Raw genomic sequence first — 22,293 nt, 5'->3', positions numbered from 1 at the left:
TTTTATTTATTTCATTTATATGCTGCCATTTATTGTATTTGGTAACAAACGTTTTTGCTAAGGGCATCCCAATGTTAAGTTGGAAACCAGAGGTAAAAATAAAACATGGCTTCTTTCTCTGTCAGGAAGGAATAATAATAATAATAATAATAATAATAATAATAAAATGTATTTGTATCCAACCTCTCTGTGTAACACAGCTGGGGTGTCTTACAGATAACATACAATCCCACATCCCAATATCACAGCCCACCTAAAATACAAGTAAACAATTCACAATTAAAACATACTTTGAAATAAGAACAAACCAAAGAGTGACTACAGGAAGACCACAGTTGTATGTAGAGAAATCTTGTAGCATCTTTGAGACTAAATGAAAGAAAGCTATATATATATATATATATATATATATATACACATATATATATAATTGTAATATATAAATCTATTATATGTGTGTGTGTGTGTGTATATATATATAGTTATAGATTTAGAATTTATAAATTATATATTGGCCATTTCACAAATACAAACAAAAATCCATCAGTGATCCACTTATTGGCCAAACGAAATGCAGAATAGATTTTTGGAAGCTTTCGAAGCTCCATGGGCTTCTTCCTCAGGAAAGATGTTTCAAACCAAACAGGAGAAGAAGAAGAAGAAGAAACAACTGGAGATGTTGGTCAGATGCCTCCATTTTGTTGTTTCAGTCCTTAGTAAAGGGCTCTCCCTCATAACATCTTTACTAAGGACAGAAAAAGCAAAAGGCAGGCATCTGACTGACATCTCCAATTGTTTTGTTTTTCCTTCTCCTGTTTGCTTTGTAACATCTTTCCTGAGGAAGAAGCCCATGGAGCTTCAAAGCTTGCAGCAAGAATATTGTGCATTTCGGATGGCCAGTAAAGGGATAACTGGAGGATTTGTTCAATGGCCAAGACAGCTACCTCTCCATTATATATATATACACTCTCTCTCTCTCTCTCTCTCTCTCTCTCTTTATAAGTTCTACATCTATAATTCTATATTATAGATTGATTTAGACATATATATAAAAATATAATACAATTGTATATGTATATGTACGTTGTGCAGTTCAGTTGGCCAATACAGGTATCACTGGATATGTGTGTGTGTGTGTGTATGATACAGTGTGTGTTTCTTTCCCTGTATTGTGGGAGCCTTGTGTAGCTATGATCTTTGGTTTCATAATTGATATGTTATTCATCATGTGTATGGTTTATTGATATCTATGATTTAGGACATATACATTGTACTGAGGGGGACTTGTGTTGTTGTGGGGCCTTGTGCCTGTCCTCCAGCTTTGTCCCTGAACTGAGCCCTTTCCCCCTCAACTAACGCCAATCGCCTCGCTTCCCACTCAAAGGCTGCAGGGCTCTCAGGACGGAGGAGGAGGGCAGTGGTGGATCTGATTGGTGGATAGGGGTCTGATTGGCGGGAGGAATGGGCCAATCAGGGCTCGGAGGAAACCTTGGGGGGCGGGGGCTGAGGTAGGGCTTTTTCTGTGAGGAGGAGTTTGAGAGAAGAAGAGGAAGAAGGAGGAGGGCTGTCTCTCTGTGTCTGAGAAAGGGAGGGACTCTCAGGGAGAAAGACAGCCTTATAGCTAGATAGAGACACTGACACACACACACACACATATATAATTCTGAGAGGTAAGTAGTGTGATGTCTTGCCAGGACTGATTGAAACTTTCCCCTGCATTTTCTTTCACATTGGTTCAGGCCATAGTATGTTTAGTGTAGGAAAGTTCTTTGTATTAGTGGTGGGAGGAGGTGTAGGATTCCCCTGCATTATTTCCAGGTTTGGTTTGCCCTTTCCCAGCATGCTCTGCTGTAGCTGATAGCTTTTAGTGGGGAGCAGTCTTTGCTGGGAGCAGGCAGAGAGCTGTCTTTTGGTGGCAAACAGGCCCAGACAGCTGGAAAGGGCATTTCTTACACGTTAGCCATTTTAGTTACCAGTTTAGCCAAATCAGTTACCAAGTTAGCCATTTTAGTTACTATCAGCAAGAAAATAGAGGAATTCAGGAGCTGAAAGACCCTGCACCAGCTCCATTGAGTGAGGAGAGCAAACCAACATCAGACCCAGAAAGATGACATCCGGAAGATTGCTGAAACTGTAAAGTACCTTTTGTTTAGAGCTGGGGAGGAGAAAACTCTTTATTTTGTCCTTTAAATTAAATTTCCCCCCTTTTGAACTTTACGTTCAGATTCAGAGCCTTTTTTGGGTAAAGAGTTTGATCTCACCAGGGTACCGGCGTTGCACACCAAACCTGCCACCACCTTTAGTTGGGTGTGTCTTCACAAGTAGCTATGTATCAAGTGAGAGAGAGAGAGAGAGATGTCTATTCTTAGAATCCAAGGACAGAGCTCTGTCATTCTGTAAAATCAGGAGCTAAAGAGAAGAAGACCCTGGAGCCCCTTTGAGACTCAAAGAAAGAAAGAAAAGAAGGAAGGAAGGAATTTCCACTGAAAGAATCTCTTTGGATATATATTCATCGATTTCTGATATAAATGTCCTGAGATTGAGAGATTCTGACTTATATAAATATTCTAAGAGAGATAATTTCAGGTCTATTGATTGATAGATAGAGACATTGTGAGATACATGAGGATATTGTTGGCTTGGTCTGCCTTTTGTTTTGAGGAGACGAGGATCAGGGTCTGTGTCTTCTGCTCCTCTTCAGGGTCTTCCTTCCATGAAAGCATTTGGGACATTGAAACCCTTCAAAGAGGGCTTCCCTCTCATCCCCAAAAGAAAAGGCAAGAGAACGACAACCGATACGGAAGGAAGGCCATGAAGAAGAAAAGAAGCAGAATAAACAGAAGCTGGGTGGCTGTCTCTTACAGGGAGTGCTTTGACGGAGAGTTCCTGCATGGCAGAACAGGGATGGACTCGATGGCCCTTGTGGTCCCTTCCAACTCTATGATTCTCCTAAGCTTGGAAGAGGGTGGGTACCTTTAGGATCATTGAAATCTGTATATACCAGAATTCATTGAGGAGGACTCCATGTCTGGATGAACGAAGAAGGTTTAATAAATATGCAAGAGTGCCATCAAGCACGATGATAATTCAAACACAAAATGGCAATCTGGAAACTGGAGAGCGGAGTTTGAGAGGTGCAGAGGGGTGATAATTCCCTGTCTCAAGAGGAGACCATGGGCATTGGGAGAGGTTCAGACTGGGGTCTGAGGGTGAGACAGTGAGAGGGAGATGCTCTCTATGCTCATGAAGAAGCCAGGTTTTGGGACCAAGATTTATATCTGGGATGCTACCCTCAAGGGGTGGGCTATCTTGCAAGGAAAAGACATTGGGACTCTGGGCAAAAGCAGTGACTGGATGAGGACAGCCCCAGGCTGGATGGAGAGGACTGTTGGCTGGAAGAGGGCAGAGGGCAGGTGGACCCAGTTGGCTTCTCCTTCGTCTCCTGGTGGAAGAAGAAAGGGATATGGGCCTGGGCTGAGGAAGGAGTCAGAGCCCCCATTGAGCTTGGATTGCAGCATTACCTGGGCCATAGCCATAATAATAATAATTTATTTATATACCGCTATTCCAGAGATCATAGCGGTGAACAGCAAGTAAGCTAATTTGCAAGTAAGCTAATTAGCCCCCAACAGTCTGGGTACTCATTTTAGCGACCTCGGAAGGATGCAAGCCTGAGTCAAGCTTGGGCCCTTTTGCTGGTCTTGAACTCGCAACCTTGTGGTCTTGAGTAAATGGCTGCAGTACAGGCATTTAACCACTGCGCCACCAGGGCTCCTTAGTCTCTGTTCTTTTCTCATGGAAAATACACCTGGGACGCCAAAGTTCATTCTGGGACCCCTTAAGATCATGTTGGCCCCAGATATGAAAATATGGAGAGCCCAAATACATTGCAGGGAGTACTGACATGGGGCGCCACCTTGTCCTTTACTTCAGTTAACAAATGTCCTGTAAGCAATGTAGAAAGATTAAAAAGCAACACCATTGCTGCTGACAGAGATGTACTAAAAGGAGGCAAGGAAAAGGAATAGCAAAGGCAATAGGGACAGGGCAAGTGGAAGGATGCTGCGTTGCGAATCTGAGTGATGTGGATTTAATTGTAAAACATCTCTCAAGCGTGTTTACATGATCTCTTGTTTTCCATGCTGCTTTTGGGAAGAGCCATGCAGAGGAGCTTCAGAGAGAAGATGCTCAGTTCTGAGGTCCAGCGCCAGCACTTCAGGCAGTTTGTCTTCCAAGAGGAGGCTTTGGGGCCCCGAAAGGTGTGCAGCCAGCTCCACAATCTCTGCTGTCAGTGGCTGAAGCCAGAGAGACACACCAAGGCTGAGATGATGGACCTGGTGATCCTGGAGCAGTTCCTGGCCATCCTTCCCCCAGAGATGGGGAGCTGGGTTCAAGAGTGTGGAGCGGAGACAACCTCCCAAGCAGTGGCCTTGGCAGAGGGCTTCCTCCTGAGCCAGGCAGAGGAGGAGAAGCAGGGAGAGCAGAAGGTGAGCTCATTTGGAGGGGCCATTATTATTATTATTATTATTATTTTGTAGATTTTGGATGGTATTGTCCGCGGAAGACACGGTTTGTAGCCAGATTACTAACTGGGTTTGATTACAGGAAACCTGTGACTCCCTTTAGAAACAGGTTTGCTGGTTATTGATTCAGCTCCAGGCCCAATTCTTTGTGCTGGTTATGTCCTTTAAAGCTCTGTCTGGAGGAGGAAGAGGAGCAGCTGAGGTCTTTTCATCTGGTCATTTTGCTGGGCCACTATTTCTTTGGAAGGCATTTTGAAAATTTTTGAACAAACTGAAGCTTAATCTAAACAAGAAAATAGGGTATGCAAAGCAATCTTGTAGCACTTTGAAAGAAGTCATAAGATAAATAGACTAAAAGATCCCTTTGCAAACTGATATTTCAGGCTTACACAGCTATGTCTCTGAACAAAAAGAGGATGCTGGTTACTGGGAACCTGTGACTCCCCTTTAAAGCAGCTTTGCTGGTTATTGATTCAGTTCCAGGCACAATTCGTCCAGTTAGTTATGTCCTGTATCTCTCCACCTGGCTTCCTTTGAGTCTTTTTGAAGGAGCATCTTCTCCCACATGAGTGTATCCTTATGGTCCTCTCTTGTGGGAACGTGGGACGGAGCCTTCTCAGTGGCTGCCCTTGGGGTTTAGAACTCCCTTCCTGGGGAGGTTATACTGAAACTAGTTTTAGTGATGTGTGTTTCTATTGTTTTAATCTTTCCTATTAGTTTTTTATGTTTTAATAGTTTCACTTCTGCAGATAGCTTGTTTTTAAACTATAATTTGTGTATGCATTTATTTTTGTGTCTTTTTGTTGTTGTTGTTCTACTTGTTCTATTTGCTGTAAATCACCATGAGTCTGAGTCCTGAGAGGGGCAGAAAAAAGGGATACAAATGAAAAAAATAATCATAATGATGATGTAAATCTAGCTACCATTTCCAAGGTTTTTGTCTTCCCTCTTTACTTTCCTAATTCTGTCAATATGGTTTTGCACTAGGCTGTAAAAATATCTCAGGTGCAGTTTAGGTTTACAATGGCAGGTTACAGACCGCCGAAAAGCGGCGGCCTGCACCCACCCCTTTCCCTGGTGTATCGGGGCCTCAGCTGCCAGACTGGCAGCCTCCGAGGCCCCGATCCGCTGCTTTGCAGGCTGCAGGGAAGCGGCAAAAGGCTGCTCCCCTGCAGCCTAGAAAGGGGTATCCTTGGGCCTTGCGTCGCTGGGCACAGCCGTCTGAGGGCTGCGCCCAGCGACGCAAAGCAGGAAGGAGCTCCGAAACAGAGCTCCTTCCGGGGTCGTGCAAAGAGCGCCATAGGCGCCCTGGTGCGGCCCCAATACGTCACAACCGCAGCGCCTCGCAGCGTGGTCGTGACGTAGTGATGGTGGCGGCCGTGTGGAACGGCCACCGCCATTTTCTACGCGCAGAGTGCATACTAGGGTTAGGGGGTGCAGAAGCACCGCCCTTTCCTAATCCTAGTACGCGCTCTGCATGTACTATATGGCGGTCTGTAACCCACCAAAGTGTAAGCTAACTGCCCTAAACCATCTGGGTACTCATTTTAGCAACCTCCTTGGAAGGATGCAAGCCTGAGTCGAGCTTGAGCCCTTGTTCTAGTATTGAACTCGCAACCTTATGGTTTGTGAGTGATTGGTTGCAGTACAGCATTTAACCACTGCACCACCATGAAAGGAAGACGATGAAACACTAGCAGAATCCGAGACTGTGTTTGTGTATATGAGGAAGAATGCTCCAGTGCACCATGTGGAGTTGAGCTGAGTGGATGTCATAACTTTACTGAACTACAGATCCCAAAATGCAGCAGGCAGGCAGGCATAGTATTTAAAGCTCCCTAGCCCCGTTTTGAGAGTGTAAAGTGAAAAGCTCCTAAGATTAAATGCCTCTTCGGAAAAACCTCAGCAGTCGTGAGTGAAACTCTCTTCAGGAGCAGGAGTTTGTGTCGCCAGACTCTGCAGTGGCCTTTGTTTTCTTGGCTGGCAATCTTCTGCATATGGACTCAGGCGTTTATCAGACGGGGTCTCTGCCACATGGAACTGGGGCTCTTCCATACTGGGCGATTCGAATTCGCGTGATAACGCGAATGTACTTTCATACCTGGGAGTCCTTCCGCATTGGCAGGATTTGAATTGGCCAATCCAAATTCGCGCGAAGTGCATTCAGTGCAGAATGTTTTTCCAAACCGGACCTTAACATGCGGATTGGCCGATTCGTATCGGCCGCCTCGCACATGCTCAGTGGTGCCCTACATGGGTTGCGACCTTAAACGCTTCCGGGGTGAAAAGGGAGGTCACGTCCTTTTCCTGTTTTTCGTGCCTGGCATGACAGCCCGGTAAACAGCTGGAGAGCAAGCTCATGCACATTAACAATCGCGATACAACGTGCCCGTTACTGTTTCCTCTCTACATTCCTGCTTGGTTTTAATGTAACAGTTACCTTCCCTTGCAACAAATTAGCAATGCCCGATGTGTGAGTGTGTGTATGTATATGAACATAGGCATGGAAATATATATATATATATATATATATATATATATATATATATGTTTTGCTCTAGGTGTGTGTGTGTATATATATATATATATACACACACACACACACACATACATATTATTACATATGCTCTGTGTGTGGGTATATATGCACACAAATAGTTGCATTTGTGCGGTGTGTGTGTATATATATATATATATATATCTTAATATATATATTGATACATAGGTAGATACACCTATAAAATAGCATATGCTCTGTGTGTGTGTGTGTGTGTGTGTGTGTGTGTGTCTATATATATATATATATATATATATATATATATATATATGCACATGTATGATTTCACATGCTCTGTGCGTGCCTTGGCATGTATATGTATGTATATAATATTGTAACTAAATTTTCTCTCTGTGTGTTGGTGTGCATACACACACACACACATATATATGGAGATATATATGATTACATTAGCTCTAGGTGTGTGAGTGTCTGTGTGTAAGAGTGTGTGTGTATACACACATATGAAAATTATACACACACATAGAAGTACATATGCTCTGTGTGTGGGTGTGTTTGTATGTATTTATATATGCGCACATATATATGTACATGTTGGCTGTTTGCGTGTCAGTATACACACACATACATATGCATATGCATATATATGTAGTTTCATGTGCTCTGTGGGTTTGCATATATATATGTATGCATATGTATGTCTATAATTTTGTTACTACATGTTCTCTGTGTGTGCGTGTATAGATAGATAGATAGATAGATAGATAGATAGATAGATAGATAGAGATAGAGATATTTATATATTTATAAACACACACACACACACACACACACACACCCCTACTTATTCCCTGGATCTGTTGGGGTCCGTGTGTATGTGAGAGAGTGTGGGTGAGAGAGTGTGGGTACAACGTAATTTGCTGTAGGTGTGTGTGTGCATTTCTGAATGTGTATGTATATATTTGTCTATGTATATATGTGTCCATGTGTGTGTGTGTGTGTGTGTGTGTGTGTGTGTATACTTATATATATTCACACATATGAAATCACATATGCTCTGTGTCTGGTGGTGTATATATACATTTATAGATGTATGCATATATATCCGGCAGTTTAGTAAATAGATAGACCAAAAATCCTAATTAAAATCTTTTATTTAACGATTGCTTGTCTCCCGGGCTTTTGTACAAGTTGGTGCCGGCGAAGTTTGGAAGAACACACAGAGGATAGACAGGGCAAGATATTCCCCCAAGCAAGTCCAGCAAAAAGCAGGGGTCCCAACTTCAGATGCTGCAGTGTCCAGAAATGTCATCCCCAGCGTGCTTCAGGATCAGAAAAGAAAGGCAAAGAAATATTACTTGATATTATACCCAGAAACACTCATACATGTACAGGAAGGTCTACAGGCGGGTAGATAACTATAGCTAGGAGCGATCATATATATGCACATGCTAGCTATGGGAGGATTGTTCACATGGGGTTCACCATTTCAATCCTATGAGGCTGAGAGAGTGTGACTTGTCCAAGGGTTTTCTCTGGGAGGGTTGCAGGTCAAATTAGGGGGGCAGATAGGGGGCCTAGGAGAAGGCAGTGGATGATGGGATCAGTGGCAGGCAGAAGGAGAGGTGTAGAAGGGCCCCTGGGGGAAGGCAGTGGATGATGGGATTGGTGGCAGGTAGAAGGAGAGGTGCAGATGGACACCCTGGGAGAAGGCAGTGGATGATGGGACTGGTGGCAGGCAGAAGGAGAGGTGCAGATGGGCCCCCTGGGAGAAGCCAGTGGATGATGGGATCGGTGGCAGGCAGAAGGAGAGGTTCAGATGGGCCCCTGGAAGAAGGCAGTGGATGATGGGATCGGTGGCAGGCAAAAGGAGAGGTGCAGATGGACACCTTGGGAGAAGGCAGTGGATGATGGGATCGGTGGCAGGTAGAAGGAGAGGTTCAGGTTGGCCCCTGGGGGAGGCAGTGGATGACGGGACTGGTGGCAGGCAGAAGGAGAGGTGCAGATGTGCCCCCCTGGGAGAAGCCAGTGGATGATGGGATCAGTGGCAGGTAGAAGGAGAGGTTCAGATGGGCCCCCCTGGGAGAAGGCAGTGGATGATGGGATCGGTGGCAGGTAGAAGAAGAGGTGCAGATGGACACCTTGGGAGAAGGCAGTGGATGATGGGATCGGTGGCAGGCAGAAGAAGAGGTGCAGATGGGCCCCCCTGGGAGAAGGCAGTGGATGATGGGACTGGTGGCAGGCAGAAGGAGAGGTACAGATGTGCCCCCCTGGGAGAAGCCAGTGGATGATGGGATCGGTGGCAGGCAGAAGGAGAGGTTCAGATGGGCCCCTGGGAGAAGGCAGTGGATGATGGGATCGGTGGCAGGTAGAAGGAGAGGTTCAGATGGGCCCCTGGGGGAGGCAGTGGATGATGGGACTGGTGGCAGGCAGAAGGAGATGTGAAGATGGGCCCCCCTGGGAGAAGGCAGTGGATGATGGGATCGGTGGCAGGTAGAAGGAGAGGTTCAGATGGGCCCCGGGGGAAGCAGTGGATGATGGGACTGGTGGCAGGCAGAAGGAGAGGTGCAGATGGGCCCCACGGAGAAGGCAGGGGAGGATGGGATGGGTTGCACACCGAAGGAGAGGAGCAGAAAGAACATTGGAAGACCCCCCCCCCCCCGTCACAAGCGGGTAAATTTAAACCCCACTTTGCAGACAAACCCCTGGAAGGAGTGCAAACTTACCTTCCCTCTGCCAAGAGTGCTCCTCCCCCCCCCCCCCCCGCTTCCCTGGAACTGGCAAGAGGAAAGACCCACCGGAAGGAAAAATGGGGCAAATTGCAACAGGGCATCATGGGAGAGTTGGAATCTGGGGGTCTTGTGATGGAGTTCAGGACTGGGAATTCACACCAGACCAATTCGCACTGAGATCGAACAGAGCCCCAATCCGGATATCGCCAATGCACTTATTAAGTGCACTCGCCAACACGCGCCAAAAAGAGGAGCCAGTACGCACTCAGTTCAGAAGCCCCGTGGAAGGGGTGCACTTCGCGCGAATGCGGATTGGGCGATTCGAACCCAGGTATGAAAGTTCATTCACATTATCATGCGAATTCGAATCGCCCAGTACGCAAAAGCCCCAGTTCCACGCGGCAGAGACCCCATCTGATAAACGCCTCAGTTTTGACCCAGCGCTAACAAATTCTTCTCTCTTCCCTCTCCCTCCCCATTTCTGCTTTTGCTGCAGGACTTGTTTGTGAAAGAGATGGCTGAGAAGGAGAAGTGTCCTTTTGAATCCAGTAAAAGGCAGCAGCCGAAGTGGATCATGCAGTACAGAGAAGAAATGTCCTCCTCAATGAGTAAGGGCTAAGAGGGTAGTTTCCTCTCTGACTCCATCTTCTCAAATATGTCTGAAATATCCAGACTCTATCCATTCCAGCACTTGGACCATTTTATGTAGGCTAACTAGCACTTTGAAATTACAGGTATACCTCAAAACCTCTGACAGGGGAGTATATTTTACAAGGACTTTTTATACCTGACCTGCCTTCCTGTTCCTCCTCATCCTCTTTGTTGCTAGCTTTTAAAAGCAAGATTGAAAGATAGTGAAGGAGGATAGGAGAAGCACAGATTTCAGTATCCAGTTACAGTGGCATGTCTACAGAAAACAATGTAATAAAGCCTGGTGTGAGAAATGGTGTATGCTGCATTTGCACATGTAGGAGAGACTGGAAGGAGAGAGATGGGTTAGAAATACTCTTTCCTTTTTCCTTCCTCCCAGGAGGCGGTATAAGGACTGGGTCTAAGTGTACAAGGACATCTCTTCACCCTGATGGACTCAGAACACCTTCTGGGAAGCCAGATCATGTAAGAAACAGGATCTCGAGTGAGCCAACAAAGAGCTGGGCTGGGTGCCTATATCCCTTTGAAAACTCCCTGGTCCCCACAGAATCTTGTTCTTTCCGTTTGCTTCCATCACAAGTTGCCACTGTAAGGAGTCTTTGGATGGCATGCTGTAAGCATTTCAGTTTTCTTGAGCAACCTAAAAGAATTAATTTTCTCTTTCTGCAGGTGACCTTTGAGGATGTGGCTGTGGATTTCACAGAGGAGGAGTGGGCCCTGCTGGATCGAGGCCAAAAGGCCCTTCATCAGGAAGTGATGGAGGAGATTCTGGGGACCCTGTCCTCTCTGAGTAAGGCTCCCTCTTTCTTGGGATTGTGCATTTTAGAAGTGCTGAAAAGTAACCCTGAGGGTTCTTCTTCAATCTTGATAGATTACAGCAGGCTGAGTGGTTTTCTTTCAGCTTTGCTTATGTCTCTGGCCTCTCTGGCCAAGCAACAACTGGGTGGTGAGGGGAGGGCTTCACTAGCTGTATCCCCTGCACCAAGGGCTTGGTTTGCCTCCTCCAATTGCCACTGTGGCCCCATCCAACCACCAGACCTTCTTGCCAAAAGTCGGAGAAAGCCAAGCCCTGATGTTGACGCAGTGACGTCTGTGTGAACCTGCCATAGGGTTTCTCATCAAGATTTGTGCAAAGGCAGTTTGTCATTGCCTTTCTCTGAGGCTGAAAGAGTGTGACCTTCCCAAGTCCTCTCAGTTCATTTGTACCCTGATCTCCAGCTATCTTAGTCCAACACTCAAACTTCTACATGTTGGTTCTCCTTTGGCCCCTTTAGATAGCAAGGGATCTCATTCTCTCAGTAGAAGAACAAATTTTGGGATTGACCAAGCAAAACTGAATTAGATAATGAAGGTAGACTTGGACCTCTTGATCCACAGATTCTTTATCCATGGATTCAACCGTTCATATCTTGAAAATATTGAAAAACATACATTCAAAAAGCAAACCTTGCCAATTATTTAAGAGGCACCATTTTACTCTACTATTGTATTTAATAAAGGACTTGAGCAAATCCCAGAAGATAGCAATAGTCCTCTGCACCTACTTTGTGGTCTAGATATTTTTGGATTAGAAATTCTAAACGTTTTCAAAATGTTTATTAGGACACTAGTACAGCCGGCTCTTGATATCTGAGGGGGTCTGTTCTGGACATCCCCCTAACACACATGAAAGGCAAAAAACACAGGCCCTCAAGTCTCATTCTTTCCCATTGCAGATAGGCCTCACGTGTACGCTGCCATTGGGGAGAATGCGATGGGACCAGCTGTAGATGCTTCAGTCCATGACAGGCCCATGAAAAACCGACTGTATGTTGTACAGATGTTCTTTACCTGCCCTAGGTCAATGCTAGGGAATTGTGGAAGCTGTAGTTTATTGTGGCACCAAGGATATCTCTGACAGAGAACGCTCAATGTCTCACAAAATGAAAATTCCCAGGATTCCCTAGCATTGAGCCTGGGCATTTAAAGCGGTCTCAAACTGGATCATTTCTGTAGTGTGTTTTGGACCTACAGGGACCTTATCTTGCTGTTCCCCAAACTAATTTTCACACAACTTGAGAATTTCATGTTAAGATACATCATACAATTAAAATCTGCTGAAATGGAAAAATGCCAGAAATTAAATCCACATACAGAGGCTATAAAGTTCTTTCTTCAAATGAATCATAGAATCATAGAGTTGGAAAAGACTACAAGGGCCATCCAGCCCAACCCCCTGCCATGTAGGAAATCTAAGGAGTTTATCAGACGCGAGTTTTTGGACCCTCAATTCCGTTAAGGAAGTGAAACAAATGTTGCGCAATGACCTTATAACGCGATGTTCTACCACATTGCTTGCTTTTCCATCAGTCCCCAGAAACATTATGTTAGCGCTACAATTGCACAAAAGTTGCGATTTGCGTGATGTGAAACCATGCATAGCGGAACTTTTTACTACACCAGCGCCTTCCTTTTGTCTTGAACATTTCGCATCAACGTACTTGCTGCATGCTCCTTGGAGGTTTTGGTGGCATCCTGACCTTTGTGCTTCCAGGGAAGAGAGGGGAGAAGCCCCTTCCAGTTTCTAGCCTCCTATGTATTCCTTCAGGACAGAGTATGGGGCAGGAGTGGAAGGCTCTTTGGGGCTCCTTCAATTTCTAGCCTGCTAGGTGTTCATGCAGGGCAGAGGAATGGGGCTGGAATGGATGACCCTTTGGGGTCCCTTTAATTTCTAGCCTCCTATGTATTCCTTCAGGACAGAGTAGGGGGCAGGAGTGGAAGACTCTTTGAGGTCCCTTTAATTTCTAGGATCCTACGTGTTCCAGCAGGACTGAAGAAGGGGCTGCACCGAACAGCCCTTGGGGGAATCCCTTGCATACATTATTTGTACTTTGTCAAAGGCCTTACTGAAATCAAGATATACTATATCCACAGCATTCCCTTCATCTAGAAAGCTGGTAATTTTGTATAAAAAAAGGTTTGTCTGGCATGACTTGTTTCTCTGAAACCCATGTCAATTTTTTGTGATTATGGAATTGTCTTCTAGATGTTGACAGACTCTCTTTTTAATGATCTGCTCTAGAATCTTTCCTGGTTTAGATGTCAGACTAATTGGACAATAATTGTTGGGATCCTTATTTTCCCCCTTTTTGAAGATGGGAACAACGTTTGCCCTCCTCCAGTCTGCTGGGATTTCTCCTTTTCTCCAGGAGGTTTCAAAGATTATTGCCAATGGCGCCAATATTACATTTGCCAGTTCTTTTAATACCCTTGGCTGTAGTTCATCTGGTCCTCGAGACTTATATTCATTAAGGTTAACAGGTATTCCTGTATTATCTCTTTACTTATTCTGTACTGAAATTCCCCTAATCTGTCCTCTGCTCCATTATCCTCAGGTTGAGCTCCCTTTGCCTTTTCTGAGAAGACTGAGGCAAAGAAAGTGTTGAGTAATTCTGCCTTTTCTCTGTCCTTTGTTAGCATTTTCCCATCTTCTCCACGCAGTGGCCCTACCGTTTCCTTCTTCTTCCTTTTGCTGCGGTCATATCCAAAAAAAATCCCTTTTTATTGTTCTTAACCTCTTTAGCAAGCCTGAGTTCATTCTGCACTTTAACTTTTCTGACTTTACCCCTACACATGCCCGCTATTTGTTTGAATTCCTCTTTGGTGATTTCCCCCTTTTTCCATTTCTTATATATGTTCCGTTTAAAACTTAGCTCATTTGAAAGTTCCTTAGTCATCCATCCTGGCTTCTTGAGGCATCTCCCATTTTTCTTTCTCATTGGAACTGTTTGAAATTGTGTCTTCAGTATTTCCTTTTTAAGAAACTCCCACCATCTTGAACTCCCTTGAATACATCAGTCTATATTTCAGCAATACCTGATAGGTGTAAGAGCTGGGAGCTGATCCCCAGTCTCCAGGGATGCAAGACCACTTGCTGCACAATACTGATTCTGTATTAATACCGCCAAGCACAATCTGTTGCATTTGTGAGAAGTTCCCCTCCTTTCCTGGCACATTTTATTCAAGATCAGAAAACATCCAGACATTGCCTGCCCAGAGGCCTACAATGGGAAAGGGACAGCAGAATTAAATTCCCTGTCATGGATGGAAATAAAGTACAGTGTGGCCGCATCATACGCGGCTTCCAGCTAGAAGCTGCACCGCAAACCACCCTTACGCGGAGATGGTGGTCCAGAACAGATCCCCCGCGTAAGAGAAGGGCCAACTGTATTTGGATAATTTAGAAAATGGTTTACTACATAAAGAAACAACTTAATTAGATAGTCTGTCAAATATACGAGGCCCTATAATTTCCAATCTTAGTTGTGTTCACCCAGCCCTAGAAGCAATTGAGGAAATACCGGCCAGTGTCAGTGATGCACATCCACCTTCAGAATGGGACATTAGAACAGGAAAACCAAGGTAATTGTGTTTAAGATGATGGGTGAGGAGGGAGATGAACTGAAATTACTAGTTCATAGTTCTCTTCCAATTCTATGATCCTTTCTTTAAATTCTATGATGCCAAAATCCTTAAGGCTGCTTGCTTTCAATGAAAGAGAACTTAACTCTTAGGAGAACCAATGAAGAGGTACTGGAGTTCGATCTCTGTTTATGAGGTTTTCTGATATACATTTTTTTCTGAGCAGTACTTTCTCTCCTTTCCAGGCAGTGATGGGCAACTGAAAGAGTGTAAAGAGAAGCCATGGCAAACATTGCTGCAAAGAGACCTGTGCAAACAGGTAAAAGAGAAGGAAAGAAAAACTGCCACAGAAAACGAGAGGAGAACCACTATCCAAGGAACAATACAGAAACAAAAGAAAAGAAGTAAATATCTTTGCCTTGCACATGACAGAAGGTTCAGTTCTAAAGCAACTCTTACTCTTCCCAGGAGAATCCAGCCAAAAGGGCAACCAATCAAAGGTGGTGAGTGTGGAAACAGCTCTACTTTTATTTCAGTTCAACATATTCTTCTGTTAATATTCAAATGTCTGGAGTGTGGGAAAAGTTTCATTGAGGAAAGAGCCCTTAATGATCATCAAAAAACTCACACAAAAGAGAAATGCTTTAAAAACCTACAGTGTGGAAAAGGTTTCATTGAGGAAAGAGCCCTCATTCCTCATCAATCAACTCACACAGAAGAAAAAATCTTTAAATGCCTGGAGTGTGGGAAAGATTTTGATCAGAAGATACAACTCTCTTGTCATCAAACAACTCACACAGGAGAGAAGCCCTTTAAATGCCTGGAGTGTAGAAAAGGCTTCACTGGGAAGACACAACTCACATATCATCAAAAAATTCACACAGGAGAGAAACCATTTAAATGCCCGGAGTGTGGAAAAGCTTTCGCTCACAAGACAGACCTCACTCGTCACCAAGTAACTCACACAGGAGAGAAACCGTTTAAATGCCTGGAGTGTGGAAAAGGTTTCACTTGGAAGGCACACCTCTCTTCTCACCAAGCAACTCACACAGGAGAGAAACCGTTTAACTGCCTGGAGTGTGGAAAAGCTTTCACTCGGAAGGCACACCTCTCTTCTCACCAAGCAGCTCACACAGGAGAGAAACCCTTTAAATGCCTGGAGTGTGGGAAAGGTTTCACTCAGAAGGCACACCTCTTTTTTCACCAAGCAACTCACACAGGAGAGAAGCCCTTTAAATGCCTGGAGTGTGGAAAAGCTTTCGCTCACAAGACAGACCTCACTCGTCACCAAGTAACTCACACAGGAGAGAAACCCTTTAAATGTCTGGAGTGTGGAAAAGGTTTCATTCGGAAGACACTCCTCTCTTCTCACCAGGCAACTCACACAGGAGAGAAACCCTTTAAATGCCTGGAGTGTAGAAAAGGCTTCATTGGGAAGACACAACTCAAATATCATCAAAAAACTCACACAGGAGAGAAACCATTTAAATGCCCGGAGTGTGGAAAAGCTTTCGCTCACAAGACAGACCTCACTCGTCACCAAGTAACTCACACAAGAGAGAAACCGTTTAAATGCCTGGACTGTGGGAAAGGTTTCACTCAGAAGGCACACCTCTCTTTTCACCAAGCAACTCACACAGGAGAGAAACCCTTTAAATGCCTGGAGTGTGGAAAAGGTTTCACCCGGAAGAAAGACCTCAAACGTCACCAAGTGACTCACACAGGAGAGAAACCCTTTAAATGCCTGGAGTGTGGAAAAGGTTTCGTTCAGAAGACAGACCTCACTAGTCACCAAATAACTCACACAGGAGAGAAACCCTTTAAATGCTTGGAGTGTGGGAAAGCTTTCACTCGGAAGGCACACCTCTCTTCTCACCAAGCAACTCACACAGGAGAGAAACCCTTTAAATGCCTGGAGTGTGGAAAAGGTTTCACCCAGAAGAAAGACCTCACTCGTCACCAAATAACTCACACAGGAGAGAAACCGTTTAAATGCCTGGAGTGTGGAAAAGGTTTCACTCAGAAGACAGACCTCACTAGTCACCAAATAACTCACACAGGAGAGAAACCGTTTAAATGCCTGGAGTGTGGAAAAAGTTATATTAGGAAGGCACAGCTCACCTATCATCAAAAAACTCACACAGGAGAGAAACCCTTTAAATGCCTTGAATGTGGAAAAGGTTTCACTCGGAAGACACACCTCTCTTCTCACCAAGCAACTCACACAGGAGAGAAACCCTTTAAATGCCTGGAGTGTGGAAAAGGTTTCACCCGAAAGACAGACCTCACTCATCACCAAGTGACTCACACAGGAGAGAAGCCCTTTAAATGCCTGGAGTGTGGAAAAACTTATATTAGGAAGGCACAGCTCACCTATCATCAAAAAACTCACACAGGAGAGAAACCCTTTAAATGCCTTGAATGTGGAAAAGGTTTCGCTCAGAAGAGAGACCTCACTCGTCATCAAGTAACTCACACAGGAGAGAAACCCTTTAAATGCCTGGAGTGTGGAAAAGGTTTCACTCGGAAGACACACGTCTCTTCTCACCAAGCAATTCACACAGGAGAGAAACCCTTTAAATGCCTAGAGTGTGGAAAAGGCTTCACTTGGAAGACACAACTCACATATCATCAAAAAAACTCACATAGGAAAGAAACCATTTAAATGTCTGGAGTGTGGAGAAGACTTCACTTGGAAGACACAACTCACTCGTCACCAAGCAACTCACACAGAGAGAAACCCTTTAAATGCCAGTAAACAGCGTTCCATGTAAATATACTTGCCACATGATCACAGAGTTGTTTCTGTCAATGCTTGCTCTTTGCTTTGTAACAGACATGAGGACTGCTACTTATGGTCAAACACGACTTGACAACTTTATCAATGAGGAAAACCTTTACCTTGATGTGGAAAAAGTTTCACTCAGAAGACAAAATTCCGTCATTATCTAAAAACTCACAATTGAGAGAAACCATTTCAGTGGCTGAAATGTGGGAAAGTGTATATTCAGAAGGCATTCCACATTTGTCATAAAAAACATCGCACAAGAGAAAGACATTTAAATGCTTTGAGTATGGAAAAGGTTTCATTCAAAACCATCAAACAATTCACAGGACAGAAGGAATGAATGATATTTGATTATTTAAAATTTTCATGCTTTCCAGAGGATTGAAAATGTTTTGTTTTTATTTCATGCGTGCATATTGTCAGTTTAAATAAAAGGTTTGATGAAAGATGTTCAAGTCCTCCTCTCTTTTTTGTGGTGAAAGAACCTATCCCCATTATTTCCATGTTATTGCTATCATGGGTACTAAACCTCTTTTAATGAAGCCTAAGCATATCCCTCTCACCTATGAGGTGAATCCATTTTAACTTATATCCCCTTTTCTCTCAAAATTGGGACTGAAAGCTGTTTACAGTTTAAAAAGCACAATACAGTTCTAGTGCCCAGCCAGCCTGTTAGAGACAGAGAGCCTCAGTCCTGCCTCTGATGGGGATGCTAGGCCTTTGTTTCTGGACTGCAGCCGCTTAGACTGGTCCAAAGCAGGAACTGAAAAGATGAAGCCGAGAGGGAAGTGTGCCGGCTCTTCAAGACCCATAAAGCCCTGCAATTTAAAAGGGAACAGAGGGCCACCACTTGGACTCATAGACTGGAAGGGACCACAAACGCCATCCAATCCATCGTCCAATTTGATTTACAGAAATCAAGTGTCACTTGATGGCCCATGAGACTCCTTCCAACTTTATATGATGGTTTGATGGATTGATACTCCTGCTATGTAGGAAGATGCAATGAAGACCCCCTGACAGATGGCCACACAGCCTCTGTTTCAGAACCTCTAAAGAAAGAGATTACAATACACTCCAATTGAACCTGTTCCACTGTCAAATAACCTCAGGAAATTATTCTTCCTATCATTTAGGCGGAATCTATCTCCCAAAGTCTGAATCTAATGTCCTAGTTTGTACCTATATGTCTCGAGCAGCAAAAAAACAACCTTGCTTCATCGTAAGTGTCCATGTCCCCCCCTTTTTTTCTTTGAATCATAGAATCATAGAGTTGGAAGAGACCGCAAGGGCCATCCAGTCCCACCCCCTGCCATGCAGGAAATCCAAATCAAATCATCCCCGACAGATGGCCATCCAGCCTCTGCTTAAAGACCTCCAAGGAAGGAGACTCCACTACACTCCGAGGGAGTTTGTTCCACTGTTGGACAGTCCTTACTGTCAGGAAGTTCTTCCTAATGTTGAGGTGGAATCTCTTTTCTTGTAGCTTGCATCCATTCCTCTGGGTCCTAGTCTCTGGAGCAAGTGAAAACAAGTCAGCTCCCTCCTCAGTATGGCATCCCTTCAAGTATTTAAACAGGGCTATCATATCACCTCTTAACCTTCTCTTCTCCAGGCTAAACATCCCCAGCTCCTTATAGGACATGGTTTCTAGACCTTTCACCATTTTACTTGCCCTCCTTTGGACACGTTCCAGTTTTTCAACATCCTTTTTGAATTGTGGCGCCCAGAACTGGACACAATATTCCAGGTGGGGCCTGACCAAAGCAGAATAGAGTGGCACTATTACTTCCCTTGATCTAGATATGATACTTTTACTGATGCAGCCTAAAATTGCATTGGCCTTTTTAGCTGCCGCATCACACTGTTCACTCATGTTCAACTTGTGGTCTACTTGGACTCACAGATCCCTTTCACACATAGTCTCATTCAGTCATGTGTCTCCCATCCTATATCTGTGCATTTTATTTTTCCGCCCTAAGTGCAGTACCTTGCATTTCTCCATGTTGAATTTCATTTTGTTAGCTGTGGCCCAACTTTCTAGTTTGTTCAGGTCATCTTGAATGTTGATCCTGTCCTCTGGAGTGTTAGCTACTCCTCCTAGTTTGGTGTCATCTGCAAATTTGATAAGAATGCTTCCAATTTTGTCTTCCAAGTCATTGATAAAGATGTTGAATAGCACTGGGCCCAGGACAGAGCCCTGTGGGACCCCACTGGTCACTTCTCTCCAGGATGAAAAGGAGCCATTGTTGGACACCCTTTGGCTTTGGCCAGTCAACCAATTACAAATCCATGTAACAGTTGCCTTGTCTAGTCCACATTTTACAAGCTTGTTTACAAGAATGTTATGGGGAACCTTGTCAAAAGCCTTACTGAAATCAAGATATACGATATCCACAGCATTCCCTTCATCTATCAAGCTAGTAATTTTATCAAAGAAAGAGATTAGATTTGTCTGGCATGATTTCTTTCTCTGAAACCCGTGTTGACTTTTTGTGATTATGGCATTGCCTTCTAGATGTTCACAGACTCTCTTTTTAATGATCTGCTCTAGAATCTTTCCTGGTATTGATGTCAGACTAACTGGATGATAATTGTTTGGATCCTCTTTTTTCCCCTTTTTGAAGATGGGGACGTTTGCCCTCCTCCAGTCTGCTGGGACCTCTCCTGTTCTCCAGGAGTTCTCAAAGATCATTGCCAACGGCTCCGATATTACTCCTGCCAGTTCTTTTAATGCCCTTGGATGTAGTTCATCTGGTCCTGGAGATTTATATTCGTTTAGATTAACAAGGTATTCCTGTACTATCTCCTTACTTATTCTGTACTGAAATTCCCCTATTCTGTCCTCTGTTTTATCCTCAGGTTGAACACCCTTTTCCTTTTCTGAGAAGACTGAGGCAAAGAAGGTGTTGAGTAATTCTGCCTTTTCTCTGTCTTCTGTTAGCATTTTCTCACCTTCTGCAAGCAGTGGCCCTAGCGTTTCCTTCTTCTTCCTTTTGCTGCGGACATATCCAAAAAAGCCCCTTTTATTGTTCTTAACCTCTCTAGCAAGCCTGAGTTCATTCTGTGCTTTAGCTTTTCAGACTTTACCCCTACATGTGCTTGCTATTTGTTTGAATTCCTCTTTGGTGATTTCCCCATTTTTCCATTTCTTATACATGTCCCTTTTTAATCTTAGCTCAGTTGAAAGTTCTTTAGTCGTCCATCCTGGTTTCTTGAGACACCTCCCATTTTTCTTCCTCATTGGAACTGTTTGAAATTGTGCCTTCAGAATCTCCCTTTTAAGAAACTCCCATCCATCTTGAGCTCCCTTCTCTTTTAGTATTGTTGACCATGGGATCACCCTCAGTATTTCTCTAAGTTTACCAAAATCTGCTCTCCTAAAGTCTAGTATGTGTGTCTGACTATGCCTGGCTTCTCCTTTCCATTGTATAACAAACTCCAGGAGAACATGGTCACTTCCACCTAAGGATCCCACCACTTGCACTCCATTAACCAAGTCATCCTTGTTGGTTAGGATCAGATCCAAAATAGCTGATCCCCTTGTTGCCTATTCCACTTTTTGGACAATGAAATTGTCTCCAAGGCAAGTGAGAAATTTGCTAGACCTTGAGGATTTGGCTGAGTTTGACTTCCAGCAAATATCAGGATAGTTGAAGTCACCCATTACTACTACATCTCTCTTTTCTGAATATGTGGTTATCTGTTCTAGAAAGACATCATCCAATTCCTCAGTCTGACTTGGGGGTCTGTAGCAGACTCCCACAATAACGTCCTTGTTGTTTCCCTCCCCTTTAATTTTTATCCAGATGCTCTCCACCTGCCTTCCAGGATTGATGTCCTGGATCTCTTCACTGGTGTAAATATCTCTGACATATAGTGCTATTCCTCCTCCTTTCCTGTTTGGCCTATTTCTCTTGAAAAGGTTATACTCCTCTATTTCCACATTCCAATCATGAGACTAATCCCACCAGGTTTCAGTGATGGCTATTATATCATATTTGCTTTGTTGTACTAGCAGTTCGAGTTCATCTTGTTTGTTTCCCATGCTCTGTGCATTAGTGTAGAGACATCGCAGACCATGTGTCCTCTTGACTTTCTGCCTGTGCAAGATTTTTTGCTTCTCACTTTTGGGTCCTTGCACTGTTTGGCTTGTTCCCTCTGTGTCAGTTTGCCTATTTTCTCCAGCCCTTTTGGCTTCCAGAATACTGTCTCCCTCCCCCACTAAACTCAGATTAAAGCCCTCCTGATCAAATTCTTGAGACTATTGGCAAAAACGTTTCTGCCAACTGGCATGAGATGCAGCCCATCCCTTGCCAGAAGTCCCTCCTCATGGAACCTCAGACCATGATTCAAGAATCCAAATTGTTCTTGGCAGCACCATCTACTGAGCCAGTTATTTACATCCGCTATTTTCTTCTCCCTTCCTGGACCATGCCCTTCAACTAGGAGAATAGAGGAGATGACAACCTGTGCATCCACCTCTTTCAACTTCCTACCCAAAGCCTCATAATCCCTTATGATATTCTGAAGGCTATGCCTTGCAGTATCATTGGTTCCTACATGAATCAAAAGAAAGGGGTAATGGTCAGTGGGCTTGACAAGTCTTGTCAGCCTCTCTGTCACATCACGGATCTTTGCCCCAGGGAGACAGCACACCTCCCAAGACATCTTGTCAGG

General features: G+C 44.2%; 1 protein-coding gene across 1 annotated transcript; it reads left to right on the top strand.

The window, feature by feature from the left end:
- The first annotated feature begins 2,671 nt into the window (after positions 1 to 2,671).
- LOC149320821 (uncharacterized) lies at positions 2,672 to 17,584 on the top strand. The gene is made up of 5 exons (XM_089503051.1): positions 2,672 to 4,487; positions 10,270 to 10,381; positions 10,804 to 10,889; positions 11,094 to 11,214; positions 15,071 to 17,584. Exons 1-5 carry the CDS (start codon positions 4,140 to 4,142, stop codon positions 17,488 to 17,490), a joined length of 3,087 nt encoding a protein of 1,028 aa, XP_089359177.1. The 5' UTR covers positions 2,672 to 4,139; the 3' UTR covers positions 17,491 to 17,584.
- The last annotated feature ends 4,709 nt before the right edge of the window (positions 17,585 to 22,293 follow it).

Source organism: Sceloporus occidentalis, unplaced genomic scaffold (assembly GCF_023333645.1).
Source record: "Sceloporus occidentalis isolate IW3139 unplaced genomic scaffold, rSceOcc1.0.p SCAF_1, whole genome shotgun sequence".
Classification (NCBI taxonomy): domain Eukaryota; kingdom Metazoa; phylum Chordata; class Lepidosauria; order Squamata; family Phrynosomatidae; genus Sceloporus; species Sceloporus occidentalis.
This window is presented reverse-complemented; position numbering and strand designations above follow the sequence as displayed.